Source organism: Camelina sativa, chromosome 16, assembly GCF_030686135.1.
Source record: "Camelina sativa cultivar CO46 ecotype springtype chromosome 16, ASM3068613v1".
Taxonomy (NCBI): Eukaryota; Viridiplantae; Streptophyta; class Magnoliopsida; order Brassicales; family Brassicaceae; genus Camelina; species Camelina sativa.
In genome coordinates this window covers 24,312,016-24,331,361 of record NC_141895.1, presented here as the reverse complement: position 1 = coordinate 24,331,361, position 19,346 = coordinate 24,312,016, and the positions used below count along the sequence as shown (strand labels likewise).

At 34.7% G+C, this 19,346-nt stretch overlaps 4 protein-coding genes, 1 long non-coding RNA gene and 3 pseudogenes across 7 annotated transcripts; 3 read left to right on the top strand and 5 right to left on the bottom strand.

Moving 5' to 3' along the window:
- Positions 1–247: 247 nt before the first annotated feature.
- On the bottom strand, positions 248–3,230 carry LOC104751691 (agamous-like MADS-box protein AGL66; annotated as a pseudogene). Its single transcript, XR_015584922.1, has 11 exons — positions 3,196–3,230; positions 2,844–3,043; positions 1,765–1,818; positions 1,641–1,673; positions 1,528–1,546; positions 1,312–1,379; positions 1,170–1,191; positions 1,021–1,082; positions 842–941; positions 611–762; positions 248–523 (listed from the first exon to the last, which is right to left on the bottom strand). The product of XR_015584922.1 is annotated as an agamous-like MADS-box protein AGL66 (transcript).
- Positions 3,231–4,728: 1,498 nt separating this feature from the next.
- LOC104751690 (large ribosomal subunit protein eL30y) lies at positions 4,729–6,140 on the top strand. Its single transcript, XM_010473692.3, has 5 exons — positions 4,729–4,965; positions 5,080–5,185; positions 5,275–5,376; positions 5,815–5,883; positions 5,978–6,140. The coding sequence occupies exons 1-5, from the start codon at positions 4,945–4,947 to the stop codon at positions 6,016–6,018; spliced, it is 339 nt and encodes a 112-aa protein (XP_010471994.1). The 5' UTR covers positions 4,729–4,944; the 3' UTR covers positions 6,019–6,140.
- A 272-nt stretch (positions 6,141–6,412) lies between these two features.
- Positions 6,413–6,940, top strand: LOC104753901 (uncharacterized). Its single transcript, XM_010476084.2, has one exon. The coding sequence runs from the start codon at positions 6,495–6,497 to the stop codon at positions 6,873–6,875; it is 381 nt and encodes a 126-aa protein (XP_010474386.1). The 5' UTR covers positions 6,413–6,494; the 3' UTR covers positions 6,876–6,940.
- A 201-nt stretch (positions 6,941–7,141) lies between these two features.
- LOC104751688 (uncharacterized) lies at positions 7,142–9,140 on the bottom strand. Its single transcript, XM_087492254.1, has 5 exons — positions 8,472–9,140; positions 8,247–8,321; positions 7,852–7,991; positions 7,640–7,777; positions 7,142–7,545 (listed from the first exon to the last, which is right to left on the bottom strand). Exons 1-5 carry the CDS (start codon positions 8,722–8,724, stop codon positions 7,327–7,329), a joined length of 825 nt encoding a protein of 274 aa, XP_087348380.1. The 5' UTR covers positions 8,725–9,140; the 3' UTR covers positions 7,142–7,326.
- LOC104751687 (transcription factor TGA7) lies at positions 9,097–11,697 on the bottom strand. Its single transcript, XM_087492253.1, has 9 exons — positions 11,315–11,697; positions 11,129–11,181; positions 10,833–11,029; positions 10,643–10,732; positions 10,469–10,528; positions 10,306–10,383; positions 9,869–10,204; positions 9,546–9,776; positions 9,097–9,459 (listed from the first exon to the last, which is right to left on the bottom strand). The coding sequence occupies exons 3-9, from the start codon at positions 11,016–11,018 to the stop codon at positions 9,307–9,309; spliced, it is 1,134 nt and encodes a 377-aa protein (XP_087348379.1). The 5' UTR covers positions 11,019–11,029; positions 11,129–11,181; positions 11,315–11,697; the 3' UTR covers positions 9,097–9,306.
- Positions 11,698–12,690, top strand: LOC147925910 (uncharacterized). The gene is made up of 2 exons (XR_015584921.1): positions 11,698–11,875; positions 12,400–12,690. It is a non-coding gene; the product is annotated as an uncharacterized LOC147925910 (long non-coding RNA).
- A 1,097-nt stretch (positions 12,691–13,787) lies between these two features.
- Positions 13,788–14,605, bottom strand: LOC109129540 (uncharacterized; annotated as a pseudogene).
- A 695-nt stretch (positions 14,606–15,300) lies between these two features.
- Positions 15,301–18,407, bottom strand: LOC104751686 (uncharacterized; annotated as a pseudogene). The gene is made up of 11 exons (XR_015584920.1): positions 17,982–18,407; positions 17,696–17,887; positions 17,517–17,594; positions 17,333–17,432; positions 17,163–17,236; positions 16,956–17,027; positions 16,727–16,804; positions 16,367–16,491; positions 16,118–16,190; positions 15,867–15,928; positions 15,301–15,782 (listed from the first exon to the last, which is right to left on the bottom strand). The product of XR_015584920.1 is annotated as an uncharacterized LOC104751686 (transcript).
- Between the last annotated feature and the right edge of the window lie 939 nt (positions 18,408–19,346).

The following is a 19,346-nucleotide window of genomic DNA, read 5'->3' as shown; positions in this document are numbered from 1 at the left end:
AACGGATACTCTCTCCCTTCAACATGTAATCAAATGCCTTGTTGATCTCTGAGAATGGCACTGTGTAAGTGATTAAGATCATGAAGCTAAGTCTATTTGGAGCTGATGCTCCAATCCTCTACGTTCTTCATTTACCTCGGCTATAACAAACCCTGGTTATGCTTCAGAGACTATGATTGCAAGTGACGAAGCACATAAAACCTGGTGGAGAGTGCACGACGCAATGCCTGAGAATTTGCGCAAGTTCTGACTACTAAGACTGAATTATTGAATTAGAAAGCGTAACTTGAGTGGGATCGCAGAGAAAGGGAACTACAAAGATGGACATTGGAAGATAAAGATCAAAGATGAGAGACTTAAGACTTTACGAACATTTCTGTTTTCGGGAGAGTATGCTTTGGCATTGGTTGGGGTGAGACGAACTCTACTGATAATTCTTCCACCGCTACCACCACTTCATCACCCCCGCATAAAGCTGCTCTCTCTTCCCTGTGAACTCCCTTGCAATAGCAGATCATCATAGCTGACAAAAAAAAATTCCCATATTACAATTAAACATCGGTTATTATTAATGTATATAAAAACAAAATGGTTTTGACCCTAGAATGACCTTAGCTGACTGGAATGATGGGCTAAACTGGCTATCATATGGGCTTGTTCGGACTCAGCAACAGACCATCCCTCTACGACGTTGTTTAGAGGGATTCCTTCTATGCTCTGTTGGGTACTTGGTGCTTTGCATGACTTGTTCAACAAATGTTCCTGCAATAATCAATTACTAAACTTATTGTTCTCTACTCTAATAGCACATCAATTTGTTATGTCTAGTAGTATGGTTTACCCTTCTCTGAACAACACGTGTCAGGGTATTGATGAGATGAGTTTCACATGCTTCAATCTCCTCCATTGATGTAAACCTCACTGGATCTGGTTCGAATTTCCTATTGTAAATTTATATCATAAACGTCAATACAACTTACAAATCATGAAATTTTACAGTTACTAATCAGTGGAAAATACCTAAGTTCGTCCTCTGAGATTTGAAGCTGTTCTTGTAATCTACAAACTTCTTGCTCAAGAGCCTTGTAAAATTTGCAAATATGATTAGACAAATTCCTTTAAAAATTATTTATATAATTTATTTAACAGGGAAAAGGGAAATTAATAACCTCGACATCGGAGAGGACAGGGCTATATATTGCAGAGTCATGAAATAAATAAAAGATCAGATATGGATTTTAAAAACATACGAAGACATCATTGTATTAGTGCTAGATACAAAATTTATTATAACGACGAAAAGAAAGAAACCGTGGTTCGTTGATATGGAGGGCCATGTCTTCCTCAGTTTTGAGTTGTTCAAGAGTTCTTAACAGATACTGTCACAAAAATAAAATGTTGATTAAAAACTACAATATATACACTTATGTAAAATAAATACTTCATTCTGAAACTTGTGAAGAGCTTATGTGCATGGACCCAAGTAATTGAACTGTGTTGTTTTTTTTACTGATTAAGTAGTCTCACCTCTTTGTGTTGAATACCTCTGCAAAACAGGGAGGAAAGTTTATTTGCAAAATATAGATAAAAATTAAATATTATATACTATATTAATTTGAAGTGTGTGTGATGTTACTCACTGGCGTTTGCTTTGATCGGGGAAAACTATGGCACTGAAAATTATAAAAAACAAATCCAAAAGACATGTGAATAGATATATATTATTAAAAAAAAAATCCAAGTAGATTGATGCAGTACACATACTTCTCTCTTTCTTGATCAGGAAGATTGATGTACCTCGCGAAAACGTCCTCGATCCTGAATTTAAGTCAAAAGTGAAGATACAACATCATCCATGTGTGAGTTTACATTTACTTTTCATATATGTTATATGTAAGTATATAACATTACGACTAATTTATGTATCGTTGGAAGAGGACAGAGAACAGACCGAGTTGCGGCAAACCGGAGGATGAAGGAGATAAGTTATGAAATGGAGTAGAAGTAGAATTGGTCTGTGCTTCTGAATTTTGTTTTACAGTTAGTGAGCAAACTGTTTTCAAACTTTTAGTTTCTAAAAAAAAAAAGAAGCTATGAAAGACAAGTTTTATCTGATGGAAGGGGACTCGCACCGAGTCATTTAATTTTACATGCATTGATGTCTGAAAACATGCGTGTTTTGTATATAGCGTGCGACGTATACTGCGAGGCTTTTGTATTAGTCGGTACTAACTGATCTACTAGAGTATGGCCATGTGGAAATACAATTCAAATATAATATTATTTCGAAAATTAGTAAAACAACTTATCATAAAATATTCATTTTTCTCGACTTATATCATGAAAGAATCAATTATCAACTATTCATCAGTGGAACTATATATTTAATTATTTATGAGGAACTTTCTTTATTTACAGACAAAGTCCGAAACACTTGTTAGTTACTAAATTACACTTCAACCCTATTTATGGAACTTTTGTTATTATAGATAGAAGCACACAGGAACTGTTTATATTTACGGAATACCCCAAATTTCTATTATTTGTTAAAAATGTCCCGGAACTTCCGGTAAGTTAAAAGCTTCAGTAATATGTGAAAACGTGTCGACGCTCGGTTGCACCTCTACTGAATACTAGTATGAAATAACAACAAATTAAGCAGTAGAAAAAATAATTCAAGAACTCAAAATTACTATTCGGTGGCTTTCCACCACCAAAAAAAAGATATGGCTTGTCAATGGGCAGCAGTAGCATACATACGCGCAACACTTAAGCATAAGCTGGACAGCAGTAACGAGAAGAAAAGCATGAAATGTTCTATAACAAGAAATGGAAATATATACCTTTTTTGACCGGAAAAGAGACAAAGGCGATCAGAGGGGGGAGAACATGAGGAGAGCAAGATCGATATCACAAAGTGTTGACAATTCATAAGCCTTCTTTATCAAACCTTTTTTACGTTTTGAGTACGTAATCTGTCGGTTCGTGCTCTTCTCTATCAGCTTTAACTCCAATTTAACCCGACCCATATATCCAATGGACACTGCAAATAATCAAAACGCGATCCTATTATGAATTGGTACGATACTTTTGATTTTAGTTGAAAATCGTATATACTACGTAAATGAGCCGACGAAAGGAGATTTTTATGTTGTGTGTGTTTTTTGTAAGAGAAAGAGAGAGAAGGAGACTTACAAATAGTGAGCGGATTGGTTTTTGTTCTTATTATACAAATCAGTCATATATGAGTACGTACGTACATTACTTCCATTTATACTCATTTTATATAAAACTAAGTTTTCTTTTAATCTTATTATATAACAAAGTGTTACTCAAAATTTTAACTCCAGCATTTGCCCAAGAGGCGCATATATATATATATACGTGGGTGGTATAAAGTATTTGGGAATAATTAATATGTAGAGTATATATATCTACCATAATTAATGTTCTTTTTTGTTTTTGTTTTCTTGATGAAAAATATAATAAATTTATTTATTTATTTCCTAGTCTACTAATTTATATCACCTTGTTCTAGCTACTGTGATCACATTGTATATGCGCTGTGAAACATGTGAGAAATAAAAGATTCAACTCTTGTATGTTTTTCTCTTTTTATCAGTAAAACATGCATGTGAAAGTGAGTCTGAATTTAAATGGTACAATGGCAACAAAAAACTATCGCAAACTTTAGACTACATGGTGTATAAAGGGGGATATAATTAATGAGTGAATCTTATTATAGGGAAGATGTGCCTCTCGATGAAGGATCTTCAAAAGGAAGGCAAAGGCTAGGGTTCGTAATTTCGAATGGAATATTCTTGGATGTTACTAATGTATGTTTTAGTATTGTACATGACGACCACCTGGTCTCAGTTTTGGACACGTGGAGATTTGTTTGTTTGTGTTGTCTCGGTTGTTGTTGGTACGCGCCGACAAAGATAGGAGATGGAGAAAGAAAGAGATCTTCAATGCGAAGTTTGCTCTGTTTGTGTAATTTATACATTTTTGACCGACCGATTTACATATGCCGATTTAGAACCTTCGAATATTTTACTCATTATACTAGTAACAAATTTCTTCTTCTTTTTCCAATCTACCACTTTTACAAAACGATAGTAAATTTTTTTTGTAGAACTAAAAGAAAACAAAAAAGTAGTAAAATTGGTAGATCTACAGCATTTTGGAAAATTAAAGAATAATACTATCTAAGGAAGACGTACATTATAACCACAAGGTTGATTCCGAATATAAGACCATGTTTGATGAACCACAAGGTTAAAACTATACAATATAAGGGAGGAAGGCATCATTCATATTCTGATTTTTACGGAAAATGGCAAAGTACCAAAACAATATGTCATTTTTCGCAGTATACTCTGAACCGAGAGATTAATAATCAGTTCATCCCATTTATGTATATAGAACTTAACTCATACATTGAATCGATAGAAAGAAAAAAATTGGAATACGAATTGTCCTGCACCGGCAAACAAAAAATGTTGAAACTTGAAACATAAACAAATTATATGCATGTATGCCAGAAATAAAAACAAAAATCCTATGTTTATATAATTAACCTTATCCTATTTTTTTCTGCGTGATATATTCATATAAAAGTTTCGAAGTATTCAAATACGTTTCATGTCGACAAAATGTTTAACCAAGACATGTACAACTAACTGGTTTAATGCTGATTATAAGTCGCTAACTTCACTAAAACGGACTACAAAAAGTATAGAAAATATGAAGGGTATAATCGAAATTTCACAAAAAAAAAACTGAGAAAGAGCAAAACCCTAGCAGAGAACATTGACACAGAATATAAAACGAGGCGAAGCGGCGCTTAGTCGAGTTTGGTCAGCGTGCTCCTCCTCCTCCTCTCGGCTTCTCCTCCACCGCACAGGTCCAAAAAAAAGCATTTTTGATTCATCGCCGGCGAAAATGGTGACTGCCAAGAAAACGGTTCGTCCTCTCATCAAATTTTTTTTTAATCATTTTCTCCTCATCTAGGTATCGTTTTCGATCTCAATGTGTCCAACAATGACTAAATAGCCTTTATGCTTTTTATCATTGCAGAAGAAGTCTCATGAGGGTATCAACAGTAGGTTGGCCCTTGTGATGAAGAGTGGTAAATACACTCTTGGTTACAAGTCCGTTCTCAAATCCCTCCGTGGCTCCAAAGGTGTGTGTAATTTCGTCGAACACTTGGTGTGCATACCTAAAAATGTTAACTTGTTGTTTATTTCTGGTTTTTGTTTTATGTTCTCACAGGGAAACTGATTCTAATCTCCGCCAATTGCCCACCTTTGAGAAGATCAGAGATTGAGTACTACGCTATGCTCGCCAAAGTTGGTGTCCACCACTACAATGGAAGTAAGTTTCTTTCTTCTTTGCACCACTCATCTTTAGCTCTTGTTGATTTATTGTTAGTTTGCTCCACATTAGGTTTGGTAACGGAGAAATGTATAATCAATCCTAAGTAGATTACAAGTGTACATATTTGTGCTTCTATGGGCCGTTGAGGTGATTATGATATAATGAAAACTATAATGCTTATTGACGTAAAGTGTCTATCTTTTGCTTGATCACTGTAAGCTTGAATTTGCTATTGATGTCTCACAAGAGTTACATGTTTTACTTGATACCAAATGGACTCTATTGTTGGTCACAAACATGTTAATCATCCTTCAGTATCTAGTAGCTCTTTGACCGATGATTTCATTTCATATCATCAAAGGAAGTAGATGAGATGAATGTTTATGATATTCAACATAGTTGTCAAGGCTTGACTGTGTTTTTCGTGTGTTTCAGACAACGTTGAACTGGGTACAGCTTGCGGAAAGTACTTCCGTGTTTCTTGTCTGAGCATCGTTGACCCTGGTAAAATTAACTAACTGCTTTTTGCCTTGTGTATTTTATTGCTGGTTCTTCATCGTTCTATTTACTAAATGATTTCATCTTTGGACTGTTTCAGGTGATTCTGACATTATCAAGTCAATTCCTGGTGATCAGTGATTCAATTTTTGAATTTTATCTCTCCCAGACTTTTTATCCAGTTTTGTATTTGAGTTATGAGCTATAGACATTGTGTTTCGTGAAATTTAATTATATTAAAGACCAGATACGACAGTTCTATATAAGCTGCATGCAAACATTACAAAAGTTTTCTCATTTTCTCATCTTGAGAGAACAATTACTAGTCAATACTCAAATATCATTACCGGAAACAATCAGCCTCGGATTATAGAACCGAGCCGAATACAAAACATTCTCGTTTGTCCAAAAGGAACGACACATGTAGTTCTTTCTTTTTCTTTGGTCAATACATGCATTTATTTCTTAGTATACACTGTTTAGTTTCTTATAGAGAAAACTTCCAAAATGCAAGTAAAAAATGAAAGAATCTAACTTCTATTTAACCCAACATTCACTTACTTCGGTTCATAGATAGAGAGATAGAGAAAGAGCCTTTTAAAAAACACTCCATCGTAATGGCTCTCAATACTTGCTACCAAGACACTGCGACCCTCGCGACGTCCTCTGTCTCCGACAACGGTAACTACATAGGGACTGAGAGCTGCTTTGACGCTTTCTCTGACAAGACAGATGATGTCCGGTTTCCCTGTGAGAGCAGAGAGGAGAAAAAGGTGGTGACGCCTGAGATACACCCGTCTCCGATATTGCCGTGGAACGTTCCATCGGTGCTGAAGCGAGAGTACACGAGTGATGGTCGGCTGTTATTAAAGGAAGAGAAAATGCGTGGTCACGAGTATCTTCGAGCTCACAGATCCAATGGTTGTCTCATTCTCCAACTAGTCTCTCTTGATGATGCTGATAATCGTGATTCAGATGTCAAGGATGGTGACGAGTGACGACTAATGAATGATCATCACTTGGAAGTCAAGTTACGTTGAAGTTTTCAGCCTTCAACATTTTTAACCCGTTTAGTTTGGCGGGTTTCCTTTTACTATGTTCTTGTAACCTCTGAAACTGAAATGGAATGCTATTTGCCCAAATTAAGGTTTTTAAATAATCTTCTATGCCCTTATTGACTTATTATTCATTGGTCAGTGTAATTTGCTTTGCTTTGGTCTTGGACCTCTTCGTAATTGCGATTGGTACTACTAGATCTGTTCTGTTTCTCATGATGTATATATTGATTGGTACTTCCTAATCAAGAAATTTGATGGTGAACCGTACAGTGAAGATCTTGTAATTTAGTATGATATCTACATTTATGTTTTACTACAAGAGAAAGAGAAAGTGCTTAGTTTACTTGAAGTAGAGAAATCGAAGATGAAGCTTCCAATATGTTTGGGGATCTCACTTGGCTGATTCTTCCTCTTCTTCTTCTTCTTCGAGCTCGAGACCTTCTGCGGCTAATAGCTGAGTGATGAGCAATTTCTTATCTTCCTCTGCTTTCTTTCGCATCATATCTCTTTTCTTCAACACCAACGTGTGTCGCTTTAAAGTGTTATTGAATAACTCTCTCGATGCCTTCTTCTCCTTCTCCAATATCTTCCTCTCTTCTTCCGGATCCACCTTAACACAAGTTTACAGATTCAACACAGAGCAAATGAAAATTAACTACTTTGTGAAAGAAGAACAAGCTCATAAAGACTTTCTCATTTCTTACTTTAGAACGAGAAAGACGACGAGCACGTAGGTTAATCTCCAGCTGTTGTTGCTCAGCCCATGCTGCAACCGCCATGTCACCTCTCTGATCAAATGCTTTACGCTTTTTTATCAACCATTCCATCCAAGCTTGAGAGGCCTACACAAACCCCAACATCTCATCCTCAAAATTTCCAGAGATAAAAAAGAAAAATTCCCAAGTTTTTTATATACCTTCAGTGGATTCACTCGGTTATCCATATCATATTGTCTTTTCTTGTCCGAGTCCATGAGCAACTCGTATGCAGCCTGAATCTTGATAAATCTTGCTTCTGCTGTCTCTCCTTCTTCAAGACTCCCTTTTCCATCATAAACTACAGAATAAAAAATAGAGCTACAACTTCGTGAGAACAAAGTAACTACTTATACAAACGAAGAGTGTCTTGAATCTAACACAATAGAGTGAGATGTATATAAAAACTGACTGTTCTGGCTACATGTACTGATAAACAGAAGGTTTTGGCCAGGTCTTACGTTGCTATAAACCTCACAAACACACTCAACATCTGAATCGCAGTTCAATAAGGAATTGTTACAAATAGCTCTAACTAAAGATCCAGAAAAGGTACCATCAGGATGATAAAATTTGGCTAATCGTCTGTATGCCACCTTGATCTGCTCTTCCTCTGCATCTCTATCCAACTCTGTATCCAAAACCAAACAACATACAACCCACAGTCAAAAACAGTAACCACTACACAAAGAAGAGCTTGTCCAATTCTTCTGACACAAACAGTAGCCAAAACAACAGAAGCAATTCCAAAATTGGTACAAGAATCGTAAGTTGTATTTACCGAGAGTGTCGTACGGGGACTGCTCTTGGCTCCAATTCGAAGCCCTAACGAGAGTCTTCCTCTGATTCAATCGAAACCAAAGATGATTCGAATCTTTAGAAGACCTAAACCAAGACGAATTCGATACCCGAGTTCTAAAGCCGAGGTTTTTATTAATCGAAACCCTAAAAAGTGATCGACTTTGGTGTCTGTTGCAACACACGATCGAAGAGAACACTGTGTGTGGTCTACAAATAGCTCTCAGGTTGCTCATAACTTCAAATTCCCCAAACCCAGAAACCCGATGAATTTTCGTATACCCAGAAATCAAAATTCATATAATTCGAATTCCCCCTCTCAACATGAACAAAAACGTATTTTTTTGGGGTTAACTCACGAAAATGATAATTCCAACCGAACGAATTTTCTCGGAAAATTTTACAAAAAAGAAAAAAAAAATCAATTCCCGGGAAACCTTTTTTTGTGGACGACTGAAGCGCAACGATGAAAATTACAAAAATACCCTTAAAGTATATTAAAAGTTTGACATTTGGTCCCTAAACAATACTTAAAATTCTACATTCAGTACAGAAACTATCGTATTGCTCAGATTACCAAATATATATAAAAACAAGAAGAAGCCTTATTTGTTTTGTTGTGTACAAATCTAAAATATATTACAAAGTTTCCAACCAAATTTACAACTTCTCTGGAGAGATACTTCATAAAAGCAAAAAAAAGGAACCATAAAGTTCTTCTAACCAAAGAGAATCACTCTACTTAACATATAGGCATATATCCTTTTTTAAACATTCATTCCCAAGCTTTGTGATAGATATAAGCTTGTTTTGATTCTTTAAGTTGGTTCTCGTGGACGAGCTGCCCAAAGAGAACTAAGAGCACGAAGCCTATGAAGATACTCTCCCAAAGCAAGCAAACCTCTAGCTGATTGTCTTGTCGTCAAGATCTTTGCCATTTGTTGCAACGTTTGCTGCCTTAGATGATCTGCCTGTTAATCAAAAAAAATACTACATTCTTGAATTCCTTAAGTAGAAAGATACTAAACTTTTTATGAGTTAATAATGTTTAACGTACTTGAGTCACAAATCCCTCTAATGCTTGAAGATTCTCTATTGCTGCAGCCATGTGAGCAGGGTAATCAGTGGACTCGATAACCGCATCAACCACAATGCTTTCAGCTAAACTCTGTTGAAGTTTATCGATGCCTTGAGAGAGAGCATCCTCTGCTTGTTGTGATGATTGTTGTAGGTTTCTCACTTCCAAGACTTGTTGATCAGTTAATGGTTGAAGATAAGGCATCACAACCTACCAAAAAACAAATATACAATTTGAAAATGTAGATTAGTAACGTTGAAATAGAATGTTATTAGGAGGATATATTGTGATAAAAAATTTACGTTTAAAAGCTCGGATGGACGAAAGCCACCAATCCATTGGAAGAATCTTTCTGTGGAAGTTCGCCACATGCCCGATATCAAGTAGAAAACATCGGCTTTAGCTGCATTAGACTTCATTCGAAAAAGATTTGCGTAATGGTTCAAGCAACTCTCAACTAGCATCCTGAGTTCTATGTCGCTTATATGAGATTGTAGCGCTATTCGTATTTCGCTAACTCTCCTGATTTGTTCTTCAAGCCAGTGTGAATATTCCATCTCAAATGAAGCTATCCCTGTGTTAATACTCCCAGCTGGTCCTAAATAGCTTGAATTTGATGAGTTCCGTACACATAGTCCCTTTAGAAAAGAAAAAAAAAACATTTAGTATTGAGTCAATAATGAAGATATTAGAAACTCAAAACAGAATAATTTGAACAAATCTTTACACTTAGGCTCACCTGTTGCTTAACCTTTTCAAGTTCTTGCTCTAATTGCGATAATTTTAACCGGCTTTCTTCTAACTGTTGAACATAAGCCTAAAGAGAAACAAAACATAATTAGTAGTAACTAACATAACATAAACTATATGAGATTCAATAAAAGTGAACTTGCTTTTTTTACCTTCTTTCTCAAACGACTTTTGCGAGCAGCTTCTCTGTTTTGGGCTAAACGCCGTTTCATCTATAAGAGAAATGAATATCAATCAATATCACAAAAGCAATCTTTATATACCTTTTTGTTTTTTTGGAACTTTATGTGTAAAAACAGAATGAGTAAGCATTGTTTGTTACAAACCTTATCATGAATCCTGCCATCATCATCTTGATTATCATTACTAGAAGGTTCTGCTTCAATCTGGTTATGAGAAGAAGAAGCGTAATTCGTCTGCAAGTAATATTCAAACCAATTAGCAAAGACACAAGTAACAGACAACCATCAAAAAGCAATTAAAAGAAAAAAGGTCCAAGTGAGAAAATTCTATAACCTTGATGTTGTTTTGATCATCAATTCTAGCATCCACCTGAATTATGGAAGAAGTAGCAGTATTGGGACTATGATCGTTGATATCGGATTTGAAAACATTCCCCCAACCGACAATTTGTTGAAATGGTTCATAGATTCCCATGTCTCTTAAAGATGCAAGTTGAGTTGGAGAAGAAGAACTCATCATCTCTTTATTCTCTACATAAAGTATATTTCATTTACAATCTCTCACAAACTCCACAAAGAAGTGATCAAAAGAGAAATGAAAGAAATAGATGTTTTTTTCTTGTGACTTACCTTCAATAACAGATCCAATATTAGCTTGCTCTTAAAAATTACATTTACTCTCACTGATACAAACCATGAACAGAATAAATTCTTCATCATTTCAAATAGAGACACGAGAAAATCAAATTTTTTCAAGATCCAAAAAACAGAGAAGGAGGGAAAACAAAAATATATATAGAGGAAAAATTCACAAACCTTGATGGATAAGCAGAGAGATTCATGAAGAAGTTGAGAGATGAAGAGTTAAAAATCAGTTTGTAACACATTTCTTGTTAAGCTCTTTTGATCAAACAGAGATATTTTTCATTCAGAGACCACACAAGAAAAGCAAAAAAAGATAATCAAATGGAAGAAGCTAAGAAGTGTTTCGAGTTCCTTTAGACACTTACTGTCAAAAAAATAAACTTAAAGGTCAAGAGTTCCCATCATGTAAAGAGAGGAAAGAAAAAAAGATTTTTTCTTGTTTCTTGTTTCTTTTTTTTTGTTTTTCTTGCCTTTACTCTCTTTTCTTTATTTGTGTCCATCACGGCATCATCACCATTAGAATAATAATCAAACTTAAAAGAAATAAACAAATCAATTTAAAAAAATTAAAGCAACGAAAGGTTTAACGACAAAACGATAGAAAGATGAGAGTTCTTTGGCAAAGCCGAGGCCCGAGGGTGACCTTACCGTGCGCTTGTATTTCTGAGGTACGCACAACATGATGTCATCAAGCAAGAGGAGCTGAGTGAGACACGTCCCAAGGTTCCGGTGGTAAGTTTATTTGCATATCTTTTTTTTTGTATTCCAGAATTGGAAAGAGTCTTATGTTTTAGGGATCAAATAATAAATAGTTTTGAGAGACCAAATATGCTTTTTTCTTCCGTTTTTTTTTAAATTTTGGTATCGTGGGAAACTTTTTATTTATTGGTTGATCAAAGATTTAGTGCTTTTGATAGCAGCAACACCAGTTAAATTTAGTGGTTATATACATCAAATATAAAACTCTATCATAAAGATATTAGTAAGTATAGAACTGTTAATTATGTCCCAAATTATGGCTGGCTGTGACTATATATATATCCCAAATTATCGACAACCCGGTCATGACCAATCCATTGATTTGAAACCCCATTTTCACATCTTTTTGTATGTGTACGCATGCTGATGGGTCTGTAAAAAGAATCAATGTCTTTTTCCCTATAAGTTAGGCTCAAATAGGTGGTACAAAGATGTATGATTTTCTTTCTTTCTTCTAATTTTATTTTATTAATGTTATGTTTTATATACAACTTTAGGTTTATTTTGAGGGGGACCATAAGGGGTTATGCAGTGGCGTCTTTATGCTTAATCTCCTTCCCTGACTTAGTGACAAATAATTGGAGCTTTAATGGCCTACCAAACGCAAAAGATAACATTGTTTAAATCTCTCGTTTATTTTTAAATCATGGATCTTAATTAGTTTGGAACCACTTGTGTAATAAAATCTGTGTGTTTGACAAAGACAAGCATGTCTGTTTATATTTTTTTTATCAAGCTTTATTTCCTATCTTGGTTTTACTTTAATAAAGAGCCCTTCTATATTTTTTTCCAATCTAAAATTCTATATAATATGATATATATATATATATATATATATATATATAAATCGGTGCGGTGATACGCAAATATATAAAACCAAAGGAAAAACAATATTGTATATGATCATGTCAGAATAGCAATTCGCATCGCGAAAGATCATATATATTGTGGCTTGATTTATTGGTACATCGAAGTTTTCTAAACTTACCGATATAACTTAAGCCTGGTCAAGAACCTAGATATCTATTCTAGATGTATAGAAACTATAGATTTAGATAATTAGAATTTACAACCATGTAATTTTCTTAGTAATTCAGTGTACCTCAGAACAAATCATTTATAAATTCACCTATATGCATGCATTATTAGATATCATTGTTACGTGTTATAGTTGAGGAAGAAAAAGATAGTATGATCAAAAAAGTTACGTACACACATTTCTACTTTAATTCATCACGAAGACACCGATCTTCCACTATTTTCCTTATCTCATTTCTCCTTTTCTTTTTTCGTTATGACTGCAAAAGTTATTTATTGCTTTTCTCGTTATCTTTCTTTGTACTTTTCTTTTCCCTCCCTTATTTCTTACATTCTTCGCAAGTACACCTGAAAAAACTCTTATCTTTCAAGTTTGATATGTATTGCACCAGAAAATAGTTTCTGTTTCGGAGTAATTATTCACTTTCTATCTTGAAATCGAATAGCCTAATAGTTTTCTTTTAGTACTTATTTTCATATGTTTTTGGATTCGTATAATAGACTATGTAATATTAGTACTTTAGAATATTAACTTGCAATCCCATTGTCGATGGCTTAAACCAATGACTAGAGCCACTACACGAAAATGGTTTGATTATGGTCCAAAGAAAACTATAAACCGTATAGACTGAGATTTTTAGAACATTGGAAAATAATCGATGAATTATACGATATATTAGAATTGCTTAGTACTAGTGGTTAGAAAATAAACCAGAAAATAATCGAGGTACTAGCTATATATAAAAACTAGTTTTTATGCATAGGAAGAAATATCGTATACTGAGCAAATCAAGAAAAAGACGAAGCGCTATCATGCCTTGAGATTCTTCTTGTGCACGAATGATCATCAGACGTTCAAAAAAGAGGAAAAAAAATAGAATTCGAATATTTGTAACATTGCTTCATGAAGAATACGACATGGTAAATATTCTCAATATATTACAAAATGAAAGGGGGAATATAAGAAAAATAATATTAAAGGAGGCATAAATAGTTTATATACTAGTTCCTTTTATATAAACCGCATGTCGTTCAAAGATTCCAACTTTGAACTGAACTGAGACTGATTCTCTTACATTATTATTTCGCATTCCCAAAAAAAAAATTGAAAGTAGATTCTATTATGTTGGTTAAATATACAGTACTCGGTACAACCACGTGATTAGTAAACTTGTACTACTAATCTTACAATGAACACAAAAACGTAAATGATATTCCAAGTTTTTTTACAGAGATACTTCATCAATTTTCAATTTTAAATATTATTTTTTAAGAAAATTTACACAAATATTTTTGTTTCATAAAAAAAGTTAGGAGAATATACCACGTACAAGTAGTTACAAAAATAAAAACGTTTATATACAAATTTTCGTTTTTGCCAATTATGAATAACTTCAAAAGCAAAGGAGGGTGATGGGTTTTTATATTATCATTGTTTTTGTTCCCATTGTGTGGTTATATGTAAAAGGAGCTGATTTTTGTTTTTGTTGGATGACTATAAAAAAGGGAGTAACTTTGTTTTGTTTGTTACATATATAAATGTTATTGCGGTGTCCGTTCCTTTTAAAGCCCAAACAAGGTGGAGGATATTCTCACGTCACAAGTGCACATGACCTTCATTGTTGTATTATCAAACTCCATTGAGATCAGTGACTCTTTCCCCATATTTTACTCCACTGACTTAGCTCTCGAACAAAAACATAAAAGAATGAAGTCATTGCTAATTTACGGAATTGTTGTATGTGTTTCACTTTCATAATTAAAGCAGAAGTTATCAAGATTTAAATTTATAAGCACCCTTAGTTTAGTTCCCAAGGTATGCCTGCAATGCAATAGAGAATGTTTTGGGTATGAACATTTATTTGCGAATCTCGAGTATTAAAATAAATGTAACAATATGGATTAGAAAAGAAGAAGTAGATCGTGTTTACCTTGAGATGGTCAATACTTATTATTGGGATGATAGGGTTGATGTGAAGAATGAGGATGCTCAACCAAATTCCATCCATCAGTAGAGTTTTTATCCTTTTTCACATCAGGAAACTCCACCATGTAGCTTGGATCTCGATTTGGAACATTGTAATAACTACTGTTCCACTACAAGACAGATATGAGAAAGAGTCATATCACATACATAACTAACTACGGTTTTAGTTCTCGAGACGAATCCATAACTCTAATGAGAATTCGAGAACCACAAGTCATACCGATGTTGGCTGAGTATGAGAGCTGTTCAGCAAGGTGCTGGAACTTGACGAGTTCAAATTCCACACGGATTTGTTCGGCTCCAGTCTTTGCTTGTTGGAACTGTAAACGTCAGAGATGTTAAGTATGGTGTGCCTAAATTCGGATACAAAAGCTATACGATACAAATAACCTAACTATTTTTCTCTATGTGTCTCAAGTTTTTATAGAGTCGTAATGAAACAAATGTTTGATTATAGGTGAACATTTAAAGCTTTACCTTGACAAACCAAGGGAAAGAGCAGACTGAACTTCCTTGAGAGAAGATAATGTGGCCAGCAACTTTGCAAATGTTTCAAAAGTCGAGGCTCCAGAAGGAACTTCGAGAGATAGGGAACTGTATCCATACACATTTAAGTGAGCCACACTTTGCTTAAGATGTGCAATTCCTCTCTGGAGATTTCTGAATGTTTCAACAGAATGAGGAGAGCCAGAGGAAAGACTGGCAACGTCAAGGTCAAGGTCATGATAATCGTCTTCTACACTTCCATCTGATTTCAATGATGTGACACCAAAATTTGTATCTCTACCCGTCCACGAACTTTTTCCTTCGAATGAGTAGTAATCATGGGCTGGTACAAAAAGGGGATACTCATCGCTGCCGATGAAAAAATGGAATCGCTTAATTCTCTGAATCTAATGGAGACACAAAACAATCCCTGTTATGTCGTACATAATTTACCTTGGAGAAGACGGATGGGAGTTCCAATAAGAATCTCGTTGCCATATTCGTGAACAAGAACCCTGGTTATACAGTAATGCCCGATTTTAATCATACTTGGTGAATCAATTTCAAGATGAATAGTAATATAATGTCAATATCCACGAATTATCTCTCATATTTATTTCCTAGGAAAAAATTTATGCAGTGAGTGTTATCTTCAAAGACTGAGGCAAAAGTATAGCATAAAATTGAGTGAAGGAGGCATCTACCCCGAAACCCAAGTTATGGAGTGCAGGCGCTGAGAGCTTATGGACAACAAGATTTAGAAGCTGAACCATGTACCTGATTCAACCACCAACCATGGAATGTTACATCATCAAACTACCAAATCAAATATCAAAAATAATTATGAGTACATTGGTCTGCAGGAGTATAATATTCACTTAGGGCTTGGATCTCCATATATTTTAACTGTTCATGTGCCACAATATGACGATTTAAAGACGAGGGCATATTACCCTAAAGAGGCTGCGAGCTCTTTTGGCGGAACAGAGAGTGGGTTGAGACCTTGTGGTAAAAGAGCATTGCAGATTTGATCATACTGTCCAAAGCACCCATCTTTGTTCTGCCCCTCTAGTTTCACCTGAAAAGAATAAGATTCAGTAAAACCAGCCTAGAATATATGTTCGATAACACAACAGCCTAAAGAGAGTCCAAGTTTTCCTCAGGAAGAAACAAGACATGTTCTACCAACTTCTTTTTGGTAAAAGAAGAGATATGGTCTATAAAATCAGTAATTTAATTAACTAAATAGATTTTGAACAAAAAAAAAAAAAAATTAACTAAATAGATAAGTGCCAAATATTTGATCTCCTTACCCTTGATAGAGGGAATAATTTGCATATCTGTTTCATAACCAAAGCCTGTTTATAGAGGCGTTCTGAAGTAAGGTCAATCTGTAAATCACAAATTCCGGCTTAGTGTTCATAATTAGACATATGAGATTGAATGTAAGAAAATTGAGACACAGATAATGATGACTACATGAGTTCAAGAAAAGGACTAGTTCAAGCACAGAATTAAAGTACGATGAAATGTAGATCTTACATATACCAAGTAGTGATTGCCAATAGTATCAGAATAGTGGTTCTCCAATTGGCGAACACGACTCTTCTCCAACTGCAGAAATGAGAGAAAGAGAGAGAGAGAGAGAGAGAGATAATACTGTTTACATGGAAAATTCAGCTTCATACAAATCCTTTTCAAGAGAAAATGCAGGAATTGGAAAAAGAACAAAAAAAAGTGTCACATTACAGCAACGTTAGTTGATTCGATAATGCCATATCTTTCTTTCAGATTGCGAGATAAACTCCGTAATGTGTTTTTGCCTGCATCATGAAATAGGTATACTTAGACATGGTAATTTGAAGGCGATGCCAAAGAAATGAAAAAAATTCTTAAGAAAGAGAGTGTATTATTCAGACTTTGCTGCAACTTCTCCACTTGTAGATGGAGCTTCTCCCGCAACCTAGCAAGCTTCTCATTCTGAACACCAATCCAACAATGTTGACTAATTGCTTTCTCCTGGTCAGCACACGGGCATCAGAAATCGTTTATAAGCAAATGAATATCAGATCAGAAGACTTCAAACTGAACAATGAATTAAACCTTTGTGATAAGCAAGCCAAGTATGAAACCTCCCTACGGCTCTTCAACGAGTCCAACTTAACTTTGTATTCGTTTAAACTGCACAAAGAGCCATCAAATCGGAACTTGTTCGAATTGGAGGATCCTACACTCATATCCAAATTTATCAGAAACTGATTCCAAAAAAACCGAAAACATACCTGAGGTTAACACAAGCTACGCAGATCGAGGCACGAAACGAATGGAGGCAAAAAGCACATTTACTAGATTTCTCCATCGATCCTTATTCCCTTCACCGACGCACCCCAAATCCCGAAGGTTCAGCGATAAATCTAAACGCAATCAATCTGTCGATTCCACAATATATATCCTCTAATCCCAAGTCTGAACACCTATAACAAACCAATCCTAAAGTTTTGGGTACAAAGCTAAACAACGAATTTTTGAAATCCGAAGAGACATGAAGCATAAAAAGTTCGAACTAACCGGAGTGGATCCGCCGGTGCCGGAGAACTGTATCGGTCTGGTATAGGAATGAGGATGAAGCGGGAAGAAGATGTGAGAAGCGGAAGGAGTAGGAGGAAGATTGAATTTGAAGGATAGCGTCATTGCGTGAAGCAGCGGAGAGCTTTACGAGAGAGAGAGAGAGAGAGAGAGAGCAATGAAGAAGGAAAGAGAAACGACTTTTTTTGACGAATTCCAAGTTTTTTACGTGCACATCATCATCACCTTCCTCTTCTTTTCTTACTGTTTTACTCTTTTCCAACCCTTTTCTTTTTACCTTTTTTAAACTCTTTTTTTTTTTTTTTTCTTTTTTTTTATAAAGGCAAGTTGATTAGGGTGTTGTTGCTTGATTCACTTGGACAATTAAAAATGATTTCTCTATCAATAGAATAAAACGTTGTAATCGTTATTTCGTAGATCTTCTTGGCGCAGCCTCCTCGTTTTATTCTCTACACTTCACTTTTTAGAAGGCCAATATTCTCTCACATTTTCTATATGTTTAATATAAACTTAGTTAGATAATTTGAAACAGTTTAAAGCGTTAATAACATTTTCTACCTTCCATTGATCTTTCAATCGTTTCTTATATTCAACGCATATCATAAACACAACTTTGAACATGATAATATGATAAGTATGTAACGATAAAAATCCAAGCTAGCAAATTATATCTCTTTTTTTTTTTTTGTTCAAACGCAAATTATATCTCTTTATTACGTTTTTTTCTTACATCTTTAGATTTTTTTTTTAATATATATCTCATTTTAAGGCGTAACAACATTTTCTTTACTAAACTTGACAGGTGAACCAAATAAAACTAAACTTGATTTTTTTTTTTTAAAAAGATACTTGTCTAAAATTTGGCATAATCGATCTGATTATAGGATTCGTTAGTACGTAGATTGATATTTGTCTCTTATAAAAAGTTAATTTTCATCGATCGTAAAATCGATGTGGGGTTTTCACCAGTACCAAAAAGATGTACATGGAAGTATCTTGTGTTTTCTTTCGGCGTCAAAATGATTACAGTTATTTTGTTTGTTCGTCGAAAGTTTCATCGTATTTCTTGATGTGAAATTTCAAGCACAAGCTAGATGATGTGAAAGTGTTTTATCATCGAAATGATTATAATGGTCAATGATTGTCAAATTGACACACGTGGTAAATACAAATGAAATGTCGAATACTGTATAGCTTTGCCCCCCCCCCCCCCCCCCCCCCCGAAAGGCATATATAGCTTGGGAGTTAGTATCGAATTCGAATCTTTGACATTTTTTTTCTTAAGGAAACGAATAAATGAAAGAATATATCGAACAAAATCTGATATTACCGCTCAAATAATTAGAT